Genomic DNA, 23664 nt, shown 5'->3' on the forward strand with positions numbered 1-23664 from the left:
AAGGTTATTATTGTGCAGACACTTGGCCTCATTCATAGAGTACTGGATACAGGGTATTTAGACATCTAGAAAGATTTTTAGAAAACATTTCTTAGTACTACTAGTCAAAAGACACTGCAGATATTTTGTATTTCCATTCTTAATTTTTATCTGCTATAAAGAACATGAACAAAATGGTGGGAAGGCAAGACGCAGATAGTTTACATATGGAAGATGGTGATGCCTGGACCCCAATATAAATTTCTCTGAATGTAGCAGAGGGGCTGTGCGTTATAAATCTAATCTGTACACACCCATGTCATCTTCCATTTGTAATCTCCCCACTGGCCTCCTTCTCTTCCTTTTTTACTTCAGCAAACCTGTCAGTGAGAGAAAGAAATTATAGCAACACAACATCCTTTGGTCAGTAATGCTAGGAGCCATCCTTCTGCAAACAGCTGAAGAGAGATCCAGCGACTGTGGGAGTTGTTATCCAAAACATCTGAAGGGCACTATGTTATCCAAGACTGTAATGGAGCCTGTGTAATAATGTGGAGGGAATCTGAATTGTTTTAGGTCTCTCTAATATTATAGTGTCAGCCAACTGAACTTCTCTATGAAATGTGGAAGTGTGACTTGAATTAGAATATAAATGTGTTCTCCTGTGTTTGATTTTCAGTACCTGTATTCAGCTACATTTGATTTAACTGACTTTTAAAAATGTATTCAATTGATATAACTGCTAAGCAAAAGGGTAGAATTACTAAAAAGTTATGATAGCTATGGATAGTATGGATTTGTGAAATGTATGGGTAGTATTGATTTGGGTATTCCCTTTCCCCTTATTGTCAACACAGATCTTTTTGCTATTTGATGACTGACATGCATTAATATTTAACATTTCACTTGTTGTGGCTGATGACATATAAGGCATTGCAGACAACATCAGACAGTAGAAGTGTAATTGTTACTAGTAAATTCTTACTTTTTGTAGTTGTATTGCCTGTACATCTAACCAATTAGGACACATTTCACTGAACAGATGGCAAACATACACACACAGAAATTTTTCAGATGTTGAGATCAACTTTCAAAGAGTATAGCAGCACTCACAAAACTGGAGATATTCATTCAGGTCCATAACCTGCTTGCTTTCTCTGTCTGTACAGTCTCCACTTTCAAAACTGGGGACACAGTCATCTAATCAACCTAATAATTAAACCCTGCATGCCAGTCCTTACTTGCTGCATGGTTGTGATTCAGGACTGTGCAACTTGAAAATAAATCCCAAACTACTATTTTTCTAACCGTAGAGTTCAGAGTGTCCTGACAGATGGCCAGCGTTACCATTAAGCGGAGTGAGGCCATTGCCTCAAGTGGCAGGTATATTGGCTGGCAGTACGGGTGCCTGTTTTTCTGAGTTGAATAGCACAAGTGTGTGTTCCAGGCAACCTGACCTCCAAGTCCCTAGGCTAGCCTACTGCACAGAGGTGAAACGGAGGGTGCTGTTTCATCACCAATGTTGCAACCAGATTTAGTAGCCAGCCCAGAGGTGTCAATAGGGCTGGAATGTAAAGAGATCTTGTAGCACCTTTGAGACTGACTGAAAGAAGTTGGCAGCATGAGCTTTCGTAGACTGATGTCTACTTCCTCAGATGCATTTGACGTACTTAAGTCTACGAAAGCTCATGCTGCCAACTTCTTTCAGTTAGTCTCAAAGGTGCTACAAGATCTCTTTACATACTGATTTTACAGATGAACATGGCTATATCTTTGAATTCTACCACTAGGGTTGGTGTCACCCCAGTGCAGTAACTGTCACCCCCAGGCAGGCAGCCACCCCCCAACTCTGACAAGTCTGGAGAGGAATAGATCCAGTTTGCCTCCCTCTTCCTATGGAGCAAAGACAGGGGGTGGGAAAGGCACTGGACTGGGGCCCCAACCTGCAGAAGGGGGGGGGGAGAGAGGCACAGAAGAAGAGGAGGAGGATGCCACTGTTGCAGCAACTTCGCCCATCCTGACAGCCCAGAACACACACACATATCTCACAGATAATGTTGGGTGGGGGGAAAACAGAAGAAAGGGAAGTGATAGCTGCCCTCATCCTCTTGACTGCCTTGCTGCCATCCGACAGTTTAACATGTTGTGCCCCACCTCAAGCTGAGGAAAGAAAGAAATAAAATTGATCATCATCATAATCCTCCCCATCCTAAGCAAGCTGCCTGGCATCTCCCCTCTGCCATCCGCCTGCCCATTCTGGATCTGGCAGGGCTGCTGGCGTTGTAGCCGTTGCAGCCATGGATCCCTCCTCTTCACTAGAAGGATAGGATCCATGGCCACGACTTCCACCATAGCCTCCTTTTCCCACCCCACCAGCAGCCCTGCCAGATCCAGAAGGGACAGAGGCACCCTGGCTGGTGGAAAGGGGTGGCCAGGAGGCGGGGGGTCTTGGGCTGTAGTGAGCAACACCCCCTTAGTGGTGTCACCTGGTGCAATCTGGAATTCCCACACACACACACACACATACCCTAGAGATGCCTCTGAGTCAGCCCATATGTCATATGAGCCAACATCTGTCTCCATCCGGACCCTCAACGGTCTACTAGGGCTTCTATATCTTTTCACATGGTGTCTTGTTTAGCCAAGTTTATCCCATCCTATATCTATGCATTTCATTTTTTCTACCTAAGTGCAGTACATTACATTTCTCCCTGTTGAAGTCTATTTTGTTAATTTTGGCCCAGCTTTCTTATCTATTAAGATAATTTTGAATTTTGATCCTTTCCTCTACTCCCTCTAATTTGGTGTCATCTGCAAATTTGATAAGTATGCCCTCTATTCTTTCATCCAAGTCATTGATAAAGGTGTAGAATAGCACTGGGCCCAGGACAGAGCCCTGTGGGACCCCACTGGTCACTTCTCTCCAGGATGAAAAGGAGCCATTGCTGAAAACCCTTTGGGTTTGGCCAGTCAACCAATTACTAATCCACCTAACAGTTGTATTGTCTAGCCCACATTTTACTAGCTTGTTTGCAAGAATGTCAGGTCAAAGGCCTTATTGAAATCAAGATGCAATGTCGACAGCACATGTCTACATCATTCCCTGCATCTACCAAGCTGGAAATTTTATTTTAAAAAAACAGATCAGATTGGTCTGGCATGACTTGTTTTTGAGAAACCATTTTAACCATTCTCTTCTTGAGTGTGTCTTTATTATAACTCCTGATAACAAGTTTTAGGATGCATGTCCCGAGAACAAGGTGATATGGCGAATTTTTGGTGCCATGACATTCAATAGAGAGAGGCAGGCAGGGAAAAAAAGGTGACCCATGGAACACAACCCATGCGCATGTCAGACCAAAAAAAGATTCTTGTTGCATGACTCCTTTGGGGTGCAAAAGCACTATTCTGGTTCTAGAAGTCACCAAGCCAAACCTTGTTCTAAACAAAGTATGGGCCAAGTGAGCATCTTGTCATGTAAGGCTCAGTTCCCAAAGATGCCAGCTTGAATAGCAAACATTTCAGTGACACAGGGAAAGTTTAATTGCTTATGGGGAGTGGAAAAATCAATTTCTGGTTCGTCACTTTTGTGTATATTCATAGATACTTGGGAAACTACTTTGGAATTACAAACCCCATAATCCCCTCTAGCCAGCATGGCCAGAATCCTCCAACCTCTAAAGGCAGTGCACGGCTGGAGAATTCTGAGTCCTAAATAGGTTCTACCTATTTCTGTGTTTACATGTTTTTAAAAGTTTAAAGATGGATTTCCAAACTCATCATCTGTTCCAGAAATGTGTACTTAACAATATTTGATCTCAAAATTTGTGTTTTAAAAATGTACCTTGACTACATTTTTTTTACGCTCAGAACAGTGTTGGCACTTCTACAAGTTGGTTTTTCATTCCCACACAAAAAGCCATGTTGTAACAGCAGTGGGCCTGGCAGCCACTTTCCTGCCCTGCAACTTTGTAAGAGCTGTACAGACATATAGAGCACATACAGACAGGCCAAAATAAAGCTGCTTTGGGTCACTTTGGAGGTATGCTGTTTAAATGCATGCGTCCTAAGAGGCCAGAAGCCATGCCAAAGCCAAGCTCCAGTCCTAAGGACTAGCGTGCAGCTTGGGCTCAGCTTCTGGCCTCTTAAGATGTGTTTGTCATTCAAACAGCATACTGTACCTCCAAAGTGACCCAAAGCAGCTTTATTTTGGCCTGTCTGTATGGGCCCATAATCTGATAGTGTTACAATGCACCCAAGGGTAATTTTATCCAAACCCTTGCCAGAATCCATAGCTAAAGCAGAGATTAAAAATCTGTTAAGGGGAGTCCTACCACCTTCCAAGGTTGTCTATCCCACTGACAAAAGTTCTTACCATCAGGCCTTTCTTCCCAGTGTTTAGCTAGGTTGACATTTCTTTCAATTTGAATCCATTTCTTGGACCTACCCCCTAGAAAAGCAGAAAACAAGCTTACTCCACCTTCCCTTGCTAGTCCTTCAGATATTGGCAAACTGCTATCATATTACCTCTCCATCTTCTCTTCCCTAGGCTAAACACTTCCATCTCCCTCAGTGGTTTTTCATCATAGGGCATCACTTCCAGACTTTTTACCATCTTGGTTGTCCTGAATTCATTTGTCAAAATCCTTCATTATGATATCCAGACGTGGATACTCCGGGTGAGGCTTAACCTAAGCAGAATGCAGAATTACTGTCCAGATCTGGACATTAAAATTCTGTTGATTCAACTTAGAATTGCCATTGGCTTCTTTCTTACTTTGCCACTGCATCAAATTATTTAGCCTTCAGTTTATTAAGGCCCCAGATCCTGTTCAGACATCCAAGAACCTTTTCATGTGTCAAGCTCGGTTTCACGCATCCTATATTTGTCCACTGGATTTGAACATTTGTTTTAGCACTGACCCAGTGTCTAGACTTTAACGGTTGAATCACAATACTGTCATATATTGGCTCCATTTGGTGGCTGGTTTGGTGTCATGTGCAGATTTGATATGTCCCCTATGCCATCATCAAAGTCATTTATAAAGATGCTGAACATCACTGGGCTGCATCCCACTTGTCACTTCCCTTCAGGTTGATAAAGAATAATTGGAGAACACTCTTTGGATTCAGTTTATCAACGAGCTACTAATCTACCCGAGTCTGGTGCTGGTCTGCAAACCATATGTTCCTGGTCCCTGAGGCTTCCAAGAAATGTACTAGTGCTGATGGGCACAAATATGATACTAATTCCTAGTTCCCCACATCAGATAGCTTAAGAAGCCCTGACCTAGCACCAATTTTCCAGCTTGTTTGCAAGAATATTAGAGCAGACTTTTGTCAAAAGCCTTACTGAAATCAAGACACACTATATTCACAGAAGGAATATCACATTGAGGGGGGAGCAATCTTGTTTTCTGCTGCTCCAGAGAACAGGACCCAGAACAATGGATGCAAGCTCCAGGAAAAGAGGTTTCACCTAAACATTAGGAACTGTCTGACAGAAAGGGCTGTTTGATAGCGGAACACACTCCCTCAGAGAATGGTGGAGTCTCCTTATTTGGAGGTCTTTAAACAGAGGCTGGGTGGCCATCTGGCAGGTTTGCTTTGATTGTGAGTTCCTGCATGGCAGAATGGATTTGGACTGGATGGCCCTTGCGGTCTCTTCCAACTCTAGGATTCTATGATTCACAGCATTTATTTGATCTACTAAGTTTGTAATTCTATCAGAGAGGGAGAGAGAACTGTTGCATGACCTCTTCAGATGCCCATGGTGGTTCTTGGGAATCACAGCATTATTTTCTAGTGAGCCTGTACACTGATTGTTTAATAACTGGTGCTAGGATTTTCTTGGCATTGGTGTCAGTTGAAGAGTCTGTAGTTGCTTGGGTCTTCCCCATGCTGAAATTAGGGACATTTGTCCACTCTTGTCTACAAGAACCTTAAAAGAATTCTGAAAAGATTATACACAGATGTTCTATGACCACATCTACAAGTTCCTTTAATCCCTTTAGAGATAGCTCATCTGGCCCTGGAGTCTTCAATTCATTCATGAGCTAGGTGCATAATCTCTTTGGAGTTGCAGCCCCAGCACTGTCTCATTCATTTCACTTTCATCAGGTTGAGCACCATTTTCCTTTCAGTAGAAAACAGTTGTTCTGTCTCTGTTATCCATTAGGCTGCTAAGAATGCAGAAAAGAACAAAGTGGATGAAATATGATTTCTGGTTTTGAGAAAAAAATATGTATTTTCAAATGCTGAATAGTGCAAATGGACATGTAAGCTATTTAAATTGTAAAATTCCCACTCCTGGGGGTTTCCAGGAGATGTACTTACCCTCCTACCTCTTCCCCCCCCCTTTTTTTTGCCAGAAAAAGGAAGGTTTGGGGGAGTGGGGGGGGGTGTTAGAGGCCAGACCTGGCTCACCTCTATCTCAAGGGAACGCTGGGCCATGGTGGGGGGGAAACCTTGGTGGAGTACTCTGCAGTTACACAAAGCTATCTCCCTTGCATATTTTCTGGGTCAAAGAGAATTGAATTGAGCTGCTTTAGGTGAGTCAAATCAATTCAGGGCTCTTTATAAGGTGATGCATAAACTGAGAAACAAAACCAACACATGTCCAAAAGAGACACTGGAAAGGGGAAAAAACCAAACGTTGAGGTTTATGTTAATCCTTTTACAAAATAATACAATAAATGATTCAATAAATAGAAAAAAATTACAAAATTACAGGATTTTTGTTTTGTAATACAAGAAAACAAAGAAATAAAACCCCAAACTTTAAAACTAACTGACTAGCTGGCTCCAAACTGGAGCTGTGCAACACACCAACATCTCCACCAACACTAAGGGCCAAGAGGAGTTGAGCTCGGGACGTAGCCTACCCGCCCCACGGCCCCATGCGCACAAAAAGGGAGACCCGCTTGGACCCCTTGCCTCTTCATATATATTAACTTTTTAAAACATTATCATGTCTTCACAATATTCTAATTAGTAGCATGAGTTTGTTGTGGTTTGTTCCTGAGTAGATTTTATCCAGCAGAAAAAAAAAGGGAATTTGGAGCGGGATGTTTCTGGAAATATTGTTCAGCACCCCGCCTCCCCTGCTTCCTCCACAGAAAACTATGCAGGCCCAAATCTGCCTTGGGCAGCAAAATTTTGTAAGTGCTGACAAAGTGGACTATAACCCAAGAGACCCAAGGCCCAAGATCCTCCCAGGAAACACCACAGAGTAGTGGTGGGGGTGGCACTCCTTGGCTCTCATGTGTCAGCAACCTAGCACATGGCAAAATGTCTCTGGTGGCAGGCCTGGCCATCTCGTAGCACTGTCGTGGTCTGAAAAAGGAGGGAAAGAGGTTTGAGGTATGAGAGCTGTCTACCCACCAGCAGCTCCAGAATTCTATACTGGCAGAGAGTGGGAATCCTTCAGTTGTAGGAGTCTGAGGGGCATTAAATGAAGGGGGGGGATAGGGAAAGGGGGATGACAACAGACAAGGCCGCTGGCCCCTCAAAGTGCCCTTGGTCCTTCCCCACACACAGTGCTCCCAACCACACTGCAAAGAGGGTCTGTAAACAGTTTGCGACCCAAGAGCACAGCCCAAGGAAAGCAGAAATACTGACAGATTTGGGAGGGGCTATGGGAAGATGTGCCTGGAAGAAGTAGGAAAACAGCATGGTCCTCAACTGCACAGCAGAGCTAGAAGAATGGGTGAGTGCACAGAAAAGCCAGTTGGAATACAGGTTGTAGTTGGCATTGTGGGAGTTAACACGCATGCCTTTGTGTGGTGGGGGAGCCAGGCTGAGGATTGGGCACAGTGCCCTCCTGGTCTCTTCCGCAGGTACCGTCCCATTATATTTCTGGCTCAGTGCATCTGGTCCATAAACTCCCTAAAATATCCCATCTGCCACCAACAGACTGACATTAGCAGGATCATCAAGCAGGAAGTGGTTCCAACACACCAGTTCTGTTTAAGGAAAACCAAGCTGAGGCAGCCCAGCCAGTGAGAGCAAACCCTCAGACTATGGAGCTTCTGTACCAGGTGCTTTCAGCACAAAGGCACAGGAACTTGAATGCTGTCAGTGCAAAGATGGATCCAGGGACAACTCATCTCCCTGCCCTTTCTGCACTTACAAGCTTCAACACAGGTTTGGTATTTCAGATGTAAAGAACATTGAGGCTACGGAGATACTACAGATGAGGGGCAGAAGCAACTTACAGGACTCTAAGTAGGGAGGAGGAGGTGCATAACCACCCTAACTTACATAAATGAGGCCAAAGCAACCGCAACCATCACCACCACCACCATCATCATCACTGGTCTTGAAATATGAAATTGGGACAGCAGCTGTGAAATTCCACAGGACGGGATACCCCAACACTTGCAAGAGCCTGCCAAGGCCTGGGGCATTCAACCAAAGTGTGTGTGGGTGTAAGGGGAATTCCTCGTCATCCTGCAAGTTAATACTGAAATTGGCAACTCCTGCAACCAAAAGCGCAGGCCAAGTTCCTTCCTGCCCCACCAACAGGGCTGGTGCTTCAAACCTTGAACGGAGTCTGTTCCTGGCCCAGGTGTTGCAGAACCCCCACACACCCCTGGACCTCCATTCTGCAGGGCTCCATCCTGAACCCCAGCTGAAGCGCAGAGCTGTCTGCTCAGTTTTACAGTACCGGAGCATCATTGCCAACGGGAGGCGAGAGGTCTTGCTGCTCTTCCTTCAACCAACAAAGGGTTTTGGAATCCAGACAGAAATTCAAATTCCACCTGGCCACGTACCCAAAGCACGAGTGCAAGGAACAGATCTTTCTGCTCTGCACGCCAAGCCAAAGTGCTTCTGATCCAAGGGAGGAGAGGAGAAAAATCCCTCTGACTGCCCACCCCCCTTTAGCCAAAGCCTTCCCTCCCCTAACAGCCCCCTAGCCAAAGCGCTCCCTCACAAGCAACATCAATTTCTTCTTGCCCTTGTAGGTCTGTTTGAGGTTGTCAAGGAACTGTCCAAAACGCCTGTGCCCATCGTGAGCCATGAGGAAAGTCTCGCGGGCTTTGCCAAGAAACTCGATGAACTCTCCATAGTGCCGGGGACTGATGTGGGTGAGGCGTGAGTGGGTGGTACTGATGTAGGCTGCCATGGCTGCTTCCAAGAGTTGGCAAAGCGGGGCCTTGTCCATGGCAAACAGCTTCCCTCCGGCACTAGCACTGCTAGTCCCCCGGCGTCCCCCACCCAGGGAAGCAAGGGCTGGGGGTGGAAGGCTCCAACGGTGCAAGATGTCCGACAGCATCGGGGCACACTGTACACTTTTGATGACCAGGGGGACTATGGCAGCCAGCTCATTCTTCCCCAGTGACTGGCTAAGGGAGCAGGCCCAAAGGACGTCATTGAGAGCAGGGTGGGTGTCCTGGTTGAAGGCAATGCTGAGGTGCGAGAAGGCCAGGGTGGCCAGCTTGTAGGCACGCACAGGCAGCCCACGATGCTCCATGTACCGGGCCACAGTGAAGAGGTGAGAGTGGCCCATGCCAGCAGAGGCCGCTGAATCCAGCACAATCTGGTAAGCTGCCTCAAAGGCTGCGTGGTTCTTTTCACAGAGAGTCAGAGCAGGCAATGCGCAATTTTGTGGATCCTTCATGGCGCACTGCAGTGCCAGTGTCCGGGCACAGGTACACAGCTCGTCCCGTTGTGCTGAGCTCAGGCTCAGCCTCAGCAGTGTGGCGTGTGTGGTGCCTGTCACAGCCACAATGGTTGTTGCCTCGATGGGTGTGAATAGTGTGTACCAATTCTGCATGATGTTCATCAAGGCTTGGACACCTGATGGTGGAGAAAGTGTGAAAGAGAACAGATTTATTACAGAAGGCGACAATGTTGATTCCTCATCTCAAGATGGGAATCAAAGACCATCAAGAGAACTCAGAATAGGGGAAAGCGACTGAGAGGTGCTGCCATTACACACTGAGGATGGGGGGAAAGCAGCTAAAGTCTTTCTCCCTTTTTCCTAATATTAGAACCCAGAAAAGATAGAAATATTTCTTCACACAACACATAGTTAAAACTGCGAGACCTGTTGTCACAGTAGGTAACAGTAGTGTTGGCCACCAACCTGCAGGGCTTGACAAGAGGATTAGGCATATTCATGGAAGGCCATGGCCATTAGTCATGATGGATGGAGATCATATATTCCCTCCAGTATCTAGTATTACATGCAGTTGCTAGTATACATTAGTGGGAAGGTGCTCTTGCTCTTTTGTTCTACTTGACCTCCCAGATGCACCTGGTTAGTCGCCATGAAAAACAGAATGATGGCCCAGACAAGCCTTTGCCCTGATCCCGCAGGTCCCTGGGGTCTCTTTCCTAGTCAATGTATCTTAGAATCATAGTTGGAAGGGGCAGACCACAAGGTCACCTATCCCAAACTCCTGCCATGTAGGACTGTCCATCTGCCAGAAAGGTGTCCATCTAATCTCTGTTTAAAGACTTCCAAAGAAGTAAAGTCCCCCACCCAGCAAATCCACCTATACTACTTCTTAAAATCTTCTTATTTTCTAAGGAGCAGGATTCAGTCAAGAGTTTGTAGCGTTCAAGCAACCTTTTATGGTAGTGGTGGCATCAGCGGCAGCAGAATATTCCAAGTTCCTTTTGGACCGCAACTTCCAGAATCCCTGAGCTAGCATAGCTGACAGCCATGACAGCTGATTATTCTGGGAGTTGTTATCTCAAAATGTGACTTTCCCCAAACTGAGCAGCATTCACACCCACTCACCTATCTCAGTGGCACAGCTGACCAGCCAGCGCACCATTTCCCTGCGACGCCAGGTCATGGTGTTTAGTGTCATCCGCATTACCTATGGAAAAAGCAATACCAAAAAGGTGCTTCAAGACAGCTGGAATTCTAAGAAATCACAACACAAGTTAGGTACAGATCTTGGAAAAGCTACTCTTTTGGGCTAAAAGCATGGCTAAAAAAAAAGTTGCTCTTCTGATTCCGGTCAGGCGCCATCCCCTTCCTAGAGGACATGTGATTGAAATAGTTTTCTGCCACTGCTAACCCTTGGTTTAGGCAATGTGTGTTCCAGTGGCAATCACTTAAGTAAGTATGGAATTATTGTGCCACATGACAGTTAAAGGAGGGTCGTACTACATTATTTCTGCAGTGCAGAAGCAGCCAAAGTCAGAATACCCATGTCCTATCCTCCTCTCAACCCCTAATCTACGAATAGGATATCAAAAGAAATTTGCAATCTGTATTCAAATACAAATAGTCTGCTCTGTCTCAACATAACTGAGTCTAAAGATCTGGCAGCCAAATAAACAGGTTCATAGTCAATGAAATAGGCAGGGTGGCAGTCAGACATCTGCTAATAAGGCATTAGATAAAGGGTACACTAGTTTCCAAATTTTCAATATGAAACAACTTAAGAGAAAACAAGAAAGAGTATGAGTTTTCAAGAATATAGATGCTTCTTGTTAATTCTGGCAGAATTCTGTTTTCAACTGTCATGTGGAGTAGAAAATAAACAGGCAAGGAATGAAGATTCAGTATTTAGAAAGCCTTTTCGATACTGCACAATTTTGGCCAATGTGCTGAATTATCTTCATCATGGGAAATCTACTATTTATAGCATCTGCATCAGGACTTCAAACAGTAATGGCCAAAACTGGATAGATAAACTTTCTTGTTGAGGGTCCTCAAAAACAAAGGAGGGGAAACTGCAGCCTCAAGGCCTATAGTCAGGCCCAAAAAGGATTCCCATTGGGTCCACAGAGGCTCTGAAGAAGCACATTCTGTCAATCTTTTCCCGCCATCCCTGTGTGGGAAGATTCCCCCATATACTCATCACGCTCCCATTCGGGAGGGCAAGCAGTGTGCATGAGAACCCTTCCTCTATCTCAGATTACTCTCTGGAAATGAATGCAGCATCTCCTTCCCCATTCTCTGAAATGGAAAGCTGTGTGGTGAGGACAGGAATTACTGTATATACACGAATATAAGTCTACCTCATGTATAAGTTGAGGGCAGGTTTTGGGGTCAAAGTTATGGATTTTGATATGACCCATGGATAAGTCGAGGGTAAAATATAGGGGCATGTAACAAAGGAAGTAAAGGATGAAGCAAAGGAGAACAATGCCAAAGAACATACAAAATTCCAGCAAGCATAACTGATTGTGCTCTACCCTAAAGATAAGAGTTAAAGTACAGTACTTACATTGACCCATGGATAAGTCAACCCAGGTTTTTAGGGTTAATTTTTTGACTAAAATTTCTAGACTTATACATGAGTATATACAGTACATAGTTATTTATAGCCTGACTGTATTACGCAGTTCAATTGCGGGATTCCTGAGCCATGCAGATCAGTTGGGATTTCACCCTAACCTCAATACTGTGCCTTCAGATGTAGTCTGGTCCAAACCAGCTCCAGTCCCAACTGTGCTACATGGATCAAGCTATGCTCCACAATCCACATGGCTCAGACAGGGTGCCCATCCTTCCCAACTATACAAGGTACAGATGGGACAAAGCCAGCTCTTGAATGATCTGACCAGAAAGCAATAATTTTGGAGGGCACAGTCCCACCTCTCATGTCAAAGATGCAGCCACACACCTGACATCATCCAACCCACAGAGAGTGACAGGAGGGGGAAACTCTAGCCCAGGGGTAGGCAACCTGCGGCCCGCGGGCCGGATGCGGCCCGGCAAGGCCTTGGGACTGGCCCCAGCCCGGTCCTGCCACCGATTGCCGCCCGGGCCTTTGGGGGGCAATTGTCCATAGAAGCCTCAGAAACATGCATTTATATTAACATTTTTTTAAAAATCAGCAAATTTTTTCATGTGTACTCCATTTTTTTTAAAAAAAAGTGTCTTCCATTTGAAATTTTTTTCCTACATTTGTCCTGGTTTATTTATATATTTAAATTTTTAAAAAAAATTTAATTATTTATTTTTTGGCTTCGGCCCCCCAGTTGTCTGAGGGACAGCAACCCGGCCCCTGGCTCAAAAAGGTTGCCTACCCCTGCTCTAGCCCCTAAGCCAAAAAAGGTTCCCTACTCCTGCTCTAAAACTTGAAGCGGTTAGCAGTGGGCAATGTTGAATGTCCTTCAGAGAGAGCATGGTCGCAACTGACTCAGTGGTGCCCTCACCTGCAGGCCAAGCTCCAGGGAGATGTTCAACAAGGTAGTGTCTGGAGGAGTGTTGGCAGGAGTGGCCGTCTTGCAGGCATCTTGAGCCAGCTTGAACAGCAATGCTGGAGAATGAATGTTTTGCTGGATGGAGCCCAAGACCATGCGCAACCAATTGGGGTCACCTAGAATGTGGAGTAGAGGGAAAGCACAGAGTATTACACCAAGGGACCAATCCAAACTCACAGCTCCAGCCAGTATTTGCAGCTCCCTTCAGAAGGGGAGAAACTGTGAATCCCAAATCTCTGAACTTTACTTTCCCCTGCCCCAGCTGGGTCTACCTTTAGCAGCAGTGAGCATGGCCGATGCCAGCTCGCACTGCCGAGTTTCTAGGTGACCAAGAATAAACCAGCGGGGAAAGCGGTTGGCCATCATAGAGTCCAAGGGGTTCTGGTGCAGGATGTCACTGGCTGGCAATACTGTTTCCAACACGGGAAGTCTGCAAAGATTGAGAGAGGAATGCATTAGGGGATTGTCGCTTTGTGGGGTGAAAAGAGCCAAGTCTTGTCTTCCAGAATTTAGAGAACCCTAGTAATGGAAGAGAAGCCAGGTGTGGTGTGTTAGTTTGGGCATTGGACTATGGCTCTGAGGACCACGGTTCGAATCCTTGCTTGGCCATGGAAATCCATTGGGTGACCTTAGGCAAGTCACATTCTCTCATCCTCAGAGGGAGGCACTGGCAAACCCCCTTCTGAACAAATCTTGCCAAGAAAACCCTGTGATAGGTTTGCCTTAGGTTGCCATAAATTGGAGGCACACAGCAAGTAATGTAAGCCTGACTTCAAGCAAAGTTTTGCTTGGGAGTTGGTAAGTGGAAATGGGGATTAACTAGACATAAGGTACTCACACTTCTGATTGAGGAGTCTGGCTATTTAATGTCAGAGACTGGGGGGGGGGGGGGGGGCACATTACCACTACCCCCACCAGGCCATGGAAGATTGCACCCACACAGAGACAAAATTCAAAACTTACTTCCTGTTTCCTGTTTTTAAAAAAAGACCTCCTTCTGGGCCTAAAATGGGGTTAGGGGTGCAAAAATCTGTGGGGAGGAAAATGCCCCCATGTCATTTAGAGAGCATTTGAAACAAACAAAATGTTTTGACCTCTGGGATGCACTGTGGGTCACAAAAACAGCCCTGGGGCCACATATGACCCACAGGCCCCACTTTGCCCTTTTCAGTAATGGGGGGAAAGGTGATGGCCTGAGTGGAAAGAGTGTCTACATGTGCATGGGAAGGAAGGGGATACAGCAAAGTGGTAATTATATAAGGCTAGCTGTACTGCAAGGTAGCAACAAGGGGAAGAAGAACACTGAAGGATGCAGAGAGCAAGGGATTTACGTACCTCATGGCTCTCAGTGCCAAGCGGTAGGCCAACTCAGGATCATAGGGCAGTATGGCTGTGAAGAGGTAGCGGGCAAATGTGTGCATGGGAACACTCTCACGGAACACAACTTCCCCAAATCCGCTGAAGGGACCTCCTGGTAAGAGGCAAGTAACCAGTGTCAGGGAAGGAACATAACAACTTCACTTGAAGCAACTTGCAGAGTGAAGGGTAAGCAACAAGCAGAAGGGAAGTGAACTGGAACTAGTTTCAAGCCAGAGCATAGGAAAATGCCATTGTGGGACTACAGTTTGTGGAACCTCCCAGTTAGCAGGACAAATTGCAGTCCAGAAAAGTAACGTATTGGGCAGAAGCAGAGCTTTGGAAAGTTACTTTTCCCCTCTGAATCCCAAGAGTGGATGTAGCCAGCACATGCCATCATGAACCAACCCAATGGAAGTGGCATCACCAAGTCCCCTCAGGCAAAGCCCAGACCCACAGGATGTGCACAGCATCCCTCCCTACCTATCTCTCTTGCCAGTTCCTCAAAGTTGGGGGCTGATACTGCTTATTTTGAATCAAACATACATCCTTTTGGCCTATATTGTGTAATCAGGTTTGTGTTCAGGCATTAGGAGAGAAAGCTTTGGGCAATCACAGTGTAGCACTTTAGCACAGTGTGTTGGTATTGGCATCACATGGGGGAGTAGGGAGAACAGAGTGAAACTGCCTTCCTTAGTCCCACTGTCATTCTTGCCCAGTTCAGGACACTCAAAAGCTGTTTCATAGACATTTCATGCAGAAGCAATGTATCTCATATCAAACGGGAGGTCTTCATGTCAAACAAAAGAACCTTTAGATGCTACTAGACTGAAACTCCTATTGGCCCTAAACCCAGTGGTCAAGGATGATGGCCAGTGGTCAAGGATGATAGGTCTTGAACTTCACCTGCAGGTGTTCCCCTTCCCTGACATAATTGAGATGCTCTTCGCACGCTCTCCTGCATAACATCCCACCAACTTGGTTAACCCATGCTGCTTCCTCCCATCTCATCTTTAGTCACACAGTGGGAGGTTACAGTGCTGGGGTGCCTCTTTTTTGGGAACTAAAAGGCAAGCCATCAGTCACTCACTTACCATCCAGGAGCAAAGCTGCTTGTTTGCGGAGTACTGGTACCAGTCGCTCGTCCAGCTCCATCTCCTCCAGGAGGCTAATCAGCTGCTCCTCACTGCGCACCACCTTATCCTGAGCATACAGCCCCTCCGGCATAGACCTCTGCTGTCCAAGCCCCAGAAGCGACACCTCTAAGGCCAGCATGAAGTACGACTCACCAGGACTCGAGGGTACAGGAATGTGCTGATAGAGGGCCTTCTTAGGCTCTGCTGTGGAATCTGGAGAGCGGGGCAGAATGGGGTGGGGGCAACAAGGATAGCACCACTGAGTAGAAGGTGGAAACAGAACAACCAACTGGCCCTGCAAGCACATGTTAATGCTTAGGAAGACCCCAGTACAACTTCCTTTGAGACTATAACTCTGAGTATCCCCTAGACAGCATGGTCTCTCACTCAATTTTTTCAAGCTCCATCCTCCATCTCTCCTGGATAATCTTGTGCAATCATACAAGATCTTGTGCAATCACATTGTAGCCCTGATAGGCAAATGGAAAGCTCCTGCACAAATACAGCCTAACATCCACAAAATCCTTGAGGAAAACAAAAACCCATGCTTTGAACCATTTCCCTGTTAGGGAAAGCATTCCCTCATTATCAGACTGCTAATATAGACTGGAGGAGTAGGTCACTGGCACAGCAGTGCTCAGTGCTGCAAAGGAATGAGCCTCCTTCCATCTATACAAACTCACTAACTTGATGTTGTTGTTCTCTCCCCAAACTCTCCCAGTACCTGGATATAGGGCCAGTCCTTCATCATCTGTCCGGCAGGCCTCCAAAAAGGTGCGGCAGAGGCAACCAATAGGGTCCAGAGGATGTCCTACCCATCCCTCTAGGTTGGTAATGCTAGTTGTCCCTTTGTGCAGGAGTTCTAAAAGAGGGAAAAGATTAATCAGAACCCAAACTCTGAGGACTAGCAAGGCAAATGGAAACAATTCTACATGCTCAAAGTCCCAGTGAAATGACAGACACCTACAATGGGCAGAGAAGAGAGTAAGGGGAGACAAACCCAAGATCCACTGCTTACATCCACAAGTGAGTGGAGAATTTATGGCCTTCCAGATGTTTTGGATTTCAGCTCTCACACACTGCAGCCAGAACTGCTAGCAGTTAGGGACTGTGCAAGTTTAGTGCAAGGCATCTGGAAGATTAAAACATTGAGCTGTGCTCTTTCCTTCCCAAAAAAACTGAGCCCTCTGATGCTTTAAATAAAAAGGGATCCACACCAGTAAATGTCAGCTTGCTACCACTGAGTTCACTATGGCTCTGCTTAAGATTCTGCCCTTGGGAATACCCAAAAAGGAGAAGATGGTAACTGCACACAGTCAAAGGGAAGCCCCACCACTACCCTTCTCCAAGTTCCAGTGGCTCTTTTCCCCATTTTTGTACCTGAAGACTTTCAGAGCCCTGTGCATGCAGAGAGTGCCTTGTGTTCTTTTACTGAGCTTGCCTGCCTCTCTATCACCTCCCATCCCAGCAAAGAGAACTGATGGTAGGCCTCTTGCAACCAGCCTCCCTTACACCAAGCCCCACTAGGCCTCCTTCTTGCCTTTCTTCTGCTGCTTGTAGCTCTCCAGCTGATGACGTCGCTGCAAGCGCATGGCATTGACAACAGCCACTGCCAGGCGCAAGGCCTCACGAGGGTAGCCGTGGGAGCGTAAGGCATCCACTCGAGCACAGGCCATGGGGAAAGCATCTCCCAGCCAGAGTGGGTGGCCCTGAGGGTCAAAGCCCAGCTTGTCGCTGCCACTTTTCAAAGAGACACCATAGCAGTCACTGCTCAGGATCTTCTGCAGGTGACAATCACCCCAGCGAAGCTCTGCAGCCTTGATGGCACGTCCAAAAACTGTCTGCCGAATGCCAGCTGTAAAGGAAGACATAGTTCAAAGCAAAGGTGTGAAAATTTACTATGAAATCATTTGGCTCAGAAGGAAACCTCTATTCCCCATCTCTTCCAAACACACATTTCAACCTGATCAACATATAGCATTAGAAACAGGGATATTCAGATTTGCAGCTCAGCCACAGCTGTTAGCATTAGTACACGGTTTAAAAAATAAGACATCTGACAAAATGGGGCTTGAACCCAAAACCTTCAGATTATCATATGCCAGCATCATATTTCATAAAATGGAGTTATCATATTCCAGGAGAGGACCAAAATCAGGACTAGGATATAAGACTTGTTCCCCCTAGGGGGCAGCACAATTCTAGCAAGTGTCCCTTACCTGTGTTGCGGTTTGGGTTAGAGGGCAAGGTGCTGTTAGGTCCGACACTGTCGCAGGAGTAGTTACCCTCCTCCAAGGGACAGACATCCAGCTTGTTCCACTTCTTGAGAAGTTGCAGCCAAAGAGCCCGCTCTTCCAACTTGCAGTGGGGGCTAAGCACCACACATACCCATAGCGCTCCTGCAGCAGGGAGAGGAAAACGGCAGTCAGCCAGGTTAACATTCAAGCACAATCTCAAAGATGCACAGGAGGGACCTAAACACAAAATGGGTCAAGGGGGTGTAAGGGTTATGGTCTCAAGGCAAACAAATCTGCAGTTATGCAAAGGCTAAGCAAAGTTTGCAGTGGCGAATGTCTGGATGGGAGTCTCGCACAGGCTGCTCAGAACAGAACTCTAGCTTGGAAAAAAGATAGGATAAAAATGCAATAAAAGATAACAGTAAGATATATATTATCTAGCAAACAGTCTGCAGCAAAACTAAGAAGGCTTGTCATTGCTGTAGGGAGATGAGATGAGAGCAAAAGAGGAAACTAAGTTGTATGTCAGCTCTATGTCATCTTTATAGCCAAGGTAGAATTCTACCCAAGGATTAATGGATTAGACTAGGAAAGGTCTTGCCTGCAGGCTAGATGTGGCCCACCATAGTTTCCCTTATTTGGCCAACAAGCTGTTATCTCCAGTCAATGACTGGCAGAGGTTAGGAGCCACTGCCCATTCTGGCTGGGAAATACTGGAAATTGTAGTCACAAAATTAACTTTTCAAAGCTCTGCTGACTGGAGATAAGATATTATATAGTCTGGGAAGCTTACGTGCTGTTTTTTTAATCACAAACTAACTGACGAAAGTGCTTTCTCACCTGCTTTCCCCTACAGAATACTATGCAAAGACAGGTTTGGCATCTTATGGTACAGCAACAGATAGTATTTTTAAAGTGGCCATACAGCATGGCACTCTATTGTAATTTGGCTTTTAAAAGCTGACAAGATAGTCCTTAACTATCATACAATGAACATCTTGGGCTCTCCCACCATGCTTGCCTCAACACTATTTGGAGCAGCTTTCTCCAACCAGGCAGTATCCACATGTAAGGGCTAGAACCTTGCATTATTTTAAAAGATAATATACATGGCAGAAGGCTGGACTGGATGGCCCTTGTGGTTTCTTCCTACTCTATGATTCTATGAATTCTGTGTCAGCTTACAGAACTCTTCTGATATGAATGACACAACAATGACCAGCAACTCCCTTGGGCAGACTGCTCTCCTACACTGGCCAGAATACTCACCTAGTTCATCCCAGAGCTGCCGGCACTTGTCAGTCATGCCAGCTCCTTGCTGTCGCCAAAGTGCTAGGCGTGGATCCTGCAGGAACTGCTCTGTCATCAGGATGAGCATTCGTGCCCCATTTGAGTCTCGCATTCTTAGCATTTCCCGCACCTGGGGAAGGAGATACCATGATTCAAAAGATTCAAGAATCTCAACGTAACATGTATACCCCTTGTCTGCCAAAACTGCATACCCATGAAGGAAGAATGAACATCTTGGGCCTCTCCACCATGCTTGCCTCAGCACTATTTGGAGCAGCTTCCTCCAACCAGGCAGAGAGGATGAAAAGCTCCAGAGGATGCAGCAGTCCAAGCTCCAACTCTTCCAAGCTCTGTTGATCTTAAATCCTACTTGCCACCAAATCACATAGCTCATTTCCCTGTTCTCACTGTGAGGAAGGACAGTGGCATCACTAGGGTAGACGTCCCCCCAGTGCAGTAACTCATGGTGTCAGCCTTAAGGCAGGCAGCCACCCCACAGCTCCGGTGAGTGGGAGCTGCTGGCAGAGGAAGGGCTCTGGTCTTAGTTGCCTCCCTCTTCCCATGGAACAAAGATATGGCAGGAGGGGAACAGGACTGACACTCCCAGCCCTGCAGAAGGGAAAGAGGGAGGGGCATGAAAAAGGAGGGGGATGCCACCACTGCTACTGCCCTTGCAACAGCTCTACCTGGACTGACACCCAGAAACAGACACACACCCCAGGTAGAATTCTTCCTCCCCCCATGGTCAGGATAAGCAACTGTGGGGAGAGAGTAGGGGAGGGGGCAGTGAAAGGAAAAGTGGTAGCATCTGCCCTCCCAACATGTCCACAACACCACCTTCCCCAGCCCTACTCAGCTGCCTGGCATCCCTTCCAGCCACCTTCCTCTCTCTTCCAGCACCTTTGCCATCCGTCTGCTGCAGTCACTGGTGAAGGTGATGTGCTGCTGCCACCCAGCAGTCACTTCCAGGTCTAGCAGAGCTGCTGTCTGGGGAAAGTGTAGGCAGTGTTGGCAACAATGGTAGCCATACACTGCTCCTCTCCCCTTCCCCAGAAGGAAAGGAGTGTGTGGCCATCACTGCCACCATGTCCCTTTCCCAGCCCAGCCTGGAAGGGGATACTAGGTGGCATTAATACCCTCACCCTTAGTGGCTGCAATGGACAGGCAGCAGAAGTGTTCTACCAGGGGGAGAGGGTGGTGTAAAGTGGATCTTTAGATGAATGGTGAGCAACTGCCCCAATGAGGTGTCATCCAGTGCAGTCGGCAGTGATGCTACTGTTCAAAGCAGTCAGTTCATTTTGCACACATCATCTCATATCCCCAGTTACCAGCAACTCTAATATTTTCCCACAATTCTGCCTTAGCATGAACTGGATGTCTAGATGGGGGAAACATCCCCAAGGGCCCTGAATGAAAGCTGAAACAGGAATTTTCACCATCTCTGTTCAGTGTCTGGAAACAGTACCAATTCTTCTATTGGTCAGGATGAAGGCGTGAAGGACCTGCGAAGACAAGATCTTTCCACAAGCTAGAGGTCCCACCTTCCACCCAGCTATAGACAAGCAGGAGCCTTTACCTTATTGAACATGGACTGCAGCTGCTTGCTTGCCCCATAGTAACCTCCATTTGAGAGAAGCTGCTTCACTTGCTCTTGGATCTGCTCCTCATCCAAGTGCCAGCAGTTTGCATCCTCAATTCCAGCACCAGCCGTAGGGTCAGGGGCACCTGGGAAGAAATAATCAAAATGTGATTGCCACATATACACTATGCCTGTAACTAGCAGGGTTACTTGCACTGGACTTAGCAGAAAGTAATTAAGACAACACCTCTGTCCAGTCCACAAGCTTTTCCTGACCTAGAAAAAGGGTGGAGAACATGTGACCCTCCAGATGTTGTTGGACTACAATTCCCTTCATGCCTCATCATTGGACATACTACCTTCAACTTCTAGTTGAATACCAAAACATCAGGAGCACCAAGGGTTGACAACCCTTGCTTTTAGAACAAAAAAGAGGTAGCTAAGTATAGTGATTCTTGTTTCAACTTAATTACTGAAACTGGAAGTTTTCCCTCCACATCCGAAAGGGCATAGTGCACCCCAGGGCCTGTATGCAGCCACTAGACATGATTTTTTTGGCCTTTGAATCCCCCAAGGCCTCCAACCGATCCTTCCAATTTAAAAAATGGCATGATTTATCAGGGGATTTTTGCTCCCAAATCATGCAGAAAGCCCCTAAAATGCAGGAAAAAAAAACCCTCTTCCCAGAAGCTTCCCAAAACACTAACTAGCCCTAATACCTCTGTTTTACTACACGGTCACTCTCAAAATGGTGACCAGAAGGGAGCCCTGGTGGCACAATGGTTAAATGTCAGTACTGCAGCCACAAGGTTGTGAGTTTGATCCTAGGCAGGGCTCCAAGGTCTACTCAGCTTTCCATCTTTTTGTAGGTCAGTAAAATGAGTACCCAGCTTGTTGGGGGGCAATTGGCTGACACATTGTAAACCACTTAGAGAGTGCTAGTTCACTGATAAATGGTATAGAAATGTACTTGCTATTGCTATTACTATGATGTCCAATTTAGGCTTGCTGGGTGTTTTGGGGCAAAGCTCATGGGGGGCGGGGCTCTGGCAGTGTACATCCACCCCTAGCTACTATGTAATTGCTCACCTTTACTCTTGATCATGATCTTCTGCCCGCAATGCTTTGTGAATATAAAGTTTAAGACCAGGATTAAGCCTGGAGCTAAAGTTTGTGGAACTCACAAGCTGAGTCTGAAATCAGTGTAGGAATTCTGGGGAATTTAGGGGATGTGTGAGCTAATCTGAGAATTAGAGCGAGAACTGCAACTGCAAGCAAATGAGTTGTTTACCATGGAGATGTAAATTAAAATTAGCTGATGATCCTGAGATTTTTTTTTATCACATCTGCTGCATACCTCTGTTAACAAATTATCTGACAAAGAAGTTCCTTTTTACGAAGTCTTTATGTCACCTGCCCTCACTTTCTTCTTGTCCTCTGTCTACCTCAAAGCTTTTTTTTTTTTTTTTTTTTTTTTGAAGCATTGGCATTGGGAGGATGGTGAAGCAAGGCTAGAGAAACAGACTTTCAGTGTCTGTTTGCAGCAGCATACCTACAGTAAACAATGTAATACGCCTGAGCTGTAAAAGCTATGTCTGCTTGCCTACAACAGAGAACATAAACAGCAGCTGCCTCTAAATTCCTTTACTTACTAAGCATGTATGAAGAGCAAAACAGAGAAAACAGGGGAGAGCAGATAAGACTACCTCATAAGCTACCCACAGCATGTTAAAAAAAATCACAGATCTCTAAGTTTGGCCAATAAAATGGAAATCATAAAAAAGTGGAGGATGGTACAGTTTTAAAAACCATCCCTGAATGCATTTTATAAGAAGCTTTCATGGGGACGCTATACAAACTTTATTATCTTAAAAAGCTCAACACATTTCGGCCTTGTCACAAATTGGACTAATTCAGGGGCTATTAGCAGAGATTTCAGGAGTTGCAGTTTGCACTCTAAACAAAGTGGACACTCATGAGTATTAGAAAGAAGTGTTCACCATTATAATGCTGCTCAGATGGAAAACTCAGGCAGCAAAATACCAGTTTTCACTGGTATGGCTACTCCACTCCAACATGTTTTATTTTGTATGTAAGTAGCTTTGTCCATTTACAGTTACGCATATGGTTGTATACCTTGGTGAAGCAGATTTTTGGCCTTACTCACGGCCAAGAAATTCTGAATTCTTTTTCAGCAGCCACTCTTGCCCATCTGCAGCTCAACTGCATCAATAAGAAATAGGGAAAGGGGAAGTCAGGGATGCTGACAGCCCAAGGACTGCAGCTGTACCTAAAGCTATTCCCTACAATCTGACCAGAACATGGAAGGCAGTTGGGATTTTTGGACTACAACTATCTAAAACTCATAACCATGCTTGACAGATGATTCTGGGAGTTGTAGTTCAAAACAAGAACTCTTCTCTGGCCTTGCCTCCCACCTCCTATTATTGTCTCTCCAAGGGACTCAAGCAGAGCTCCATACCATGTACTCGGTTTATCTCAGAGCCAAGCAACAGAATCTCATCAGCAAGCCTTTGAGCCGTCGGCAGCACCTCTGTATGGTGGGCACTGATCAAGTACTGTACAAACTTCTGAAGCTGGTCCCGGTTCATCTGTGACAAGGTTTCAGAGATGGGCAGGCGCAACTCCACCTGGCGAGCATGTCGGATGCGGTGTAATGACAAGGCTACCACGTGGGCACAATAGAAGATGTCTCGGTTGTCACAGGCACAGCTCACCGATGTGATCTTGCAGCGGTCAAAGCTGATGGAGACGTGATAACTGTGCTCGGGTTCACTGGGGCCTGGTGGCTCTGTTACAATGCCACTTAGATGGAAACCTGTATGATTTTTAAAACAAGGAGAAGGGTAAGACAAGAAACAGCTTGTAAGCACACTAAGGGACTGCTCCC

At 46.1% G+C, this 23664-nt stretch overlaps 1 protein-coding gene across 2 annotated transcripts in view; it reads right to left on the reverse strand.

The window, feature by feature from the left end:
* Positions 1 to 5969: 5969 nt before the first annotated feature.
* ZSWIM4 (zinc finger SWIM-type containing 4) overlaps positions 5970 to 23664 on the reverse strand; it is a 45383-nt gene continuing 27688 nt past the window's right edge. The window contains exons 3-15 of one of the 2 annotated variants that reach the window (XR_016272384.1): positions 23236 to 23592; positions 20751 to 20899; positions 19154 to 19304; positions 17867 to 18046; positions 17188 to 17502; positions 16372 to 16509; positions 15606 to 15860; positions 14491 to 14626; positions 13428 to 13585; positions 13108 to 13271; positions 10730 to 10811; positions 8242 to 9780; positions 5970 to 6161 (exon numbers count right to left, since the gene is read on the reverse strand). Coding sequence is in view for 1 of the 2 variants with exons in the window: in XM_089486973.1 (XP_089343099.1) it covers positions 8894 to 9780; positions 10730 to 10811; positions 13108 to 13271; positions 13428 to 13585; positions 14491 to 14626; positions 15606 to 15860; positions 16372 to 16509; positions 17188 to 17502; positions 17867 to 18046; positions 19154 to 19304; positions 20751 to 20899; positions 23236 to 23592 (2972 nt within the window). In the remaining variant the exon portion in view is untranslated. Of the gene's footprint in view, positions 6162 to 6615; positions 9781 to 10729; positions 10812 to 13107; positions 13272 to 13427; positions 13586 to 14490; positions 14627 to 15605; positions 15861 to 16371; positions 16510 to 17187; positions 17503 to 17866; positions 18047 to 19153; positions 19305 to 20750; positions 20900 to 23235; positions 23593 to 23664 lie in introns of those variants that run through there. The other variant, XM_089486973.1, reaches the window with a different exon arrangement.

Source organism: Sceloporus occidentalis, unplaced genomic scaffold, assembly GCF_023333645.1.
Source record: "Sceloporus occidentalis isolate IW3139 unplaced genomic scaffold, rSceOcc1.0.p SCAF_1, whole genome shotgun sequence".
Lineage (NCBI taxonomy): Eukaryota > Metazoa > Chordata > Lepidosauria > Squamata > Phrynosomatidae > Sceloporus > Sceloporus occidentalis.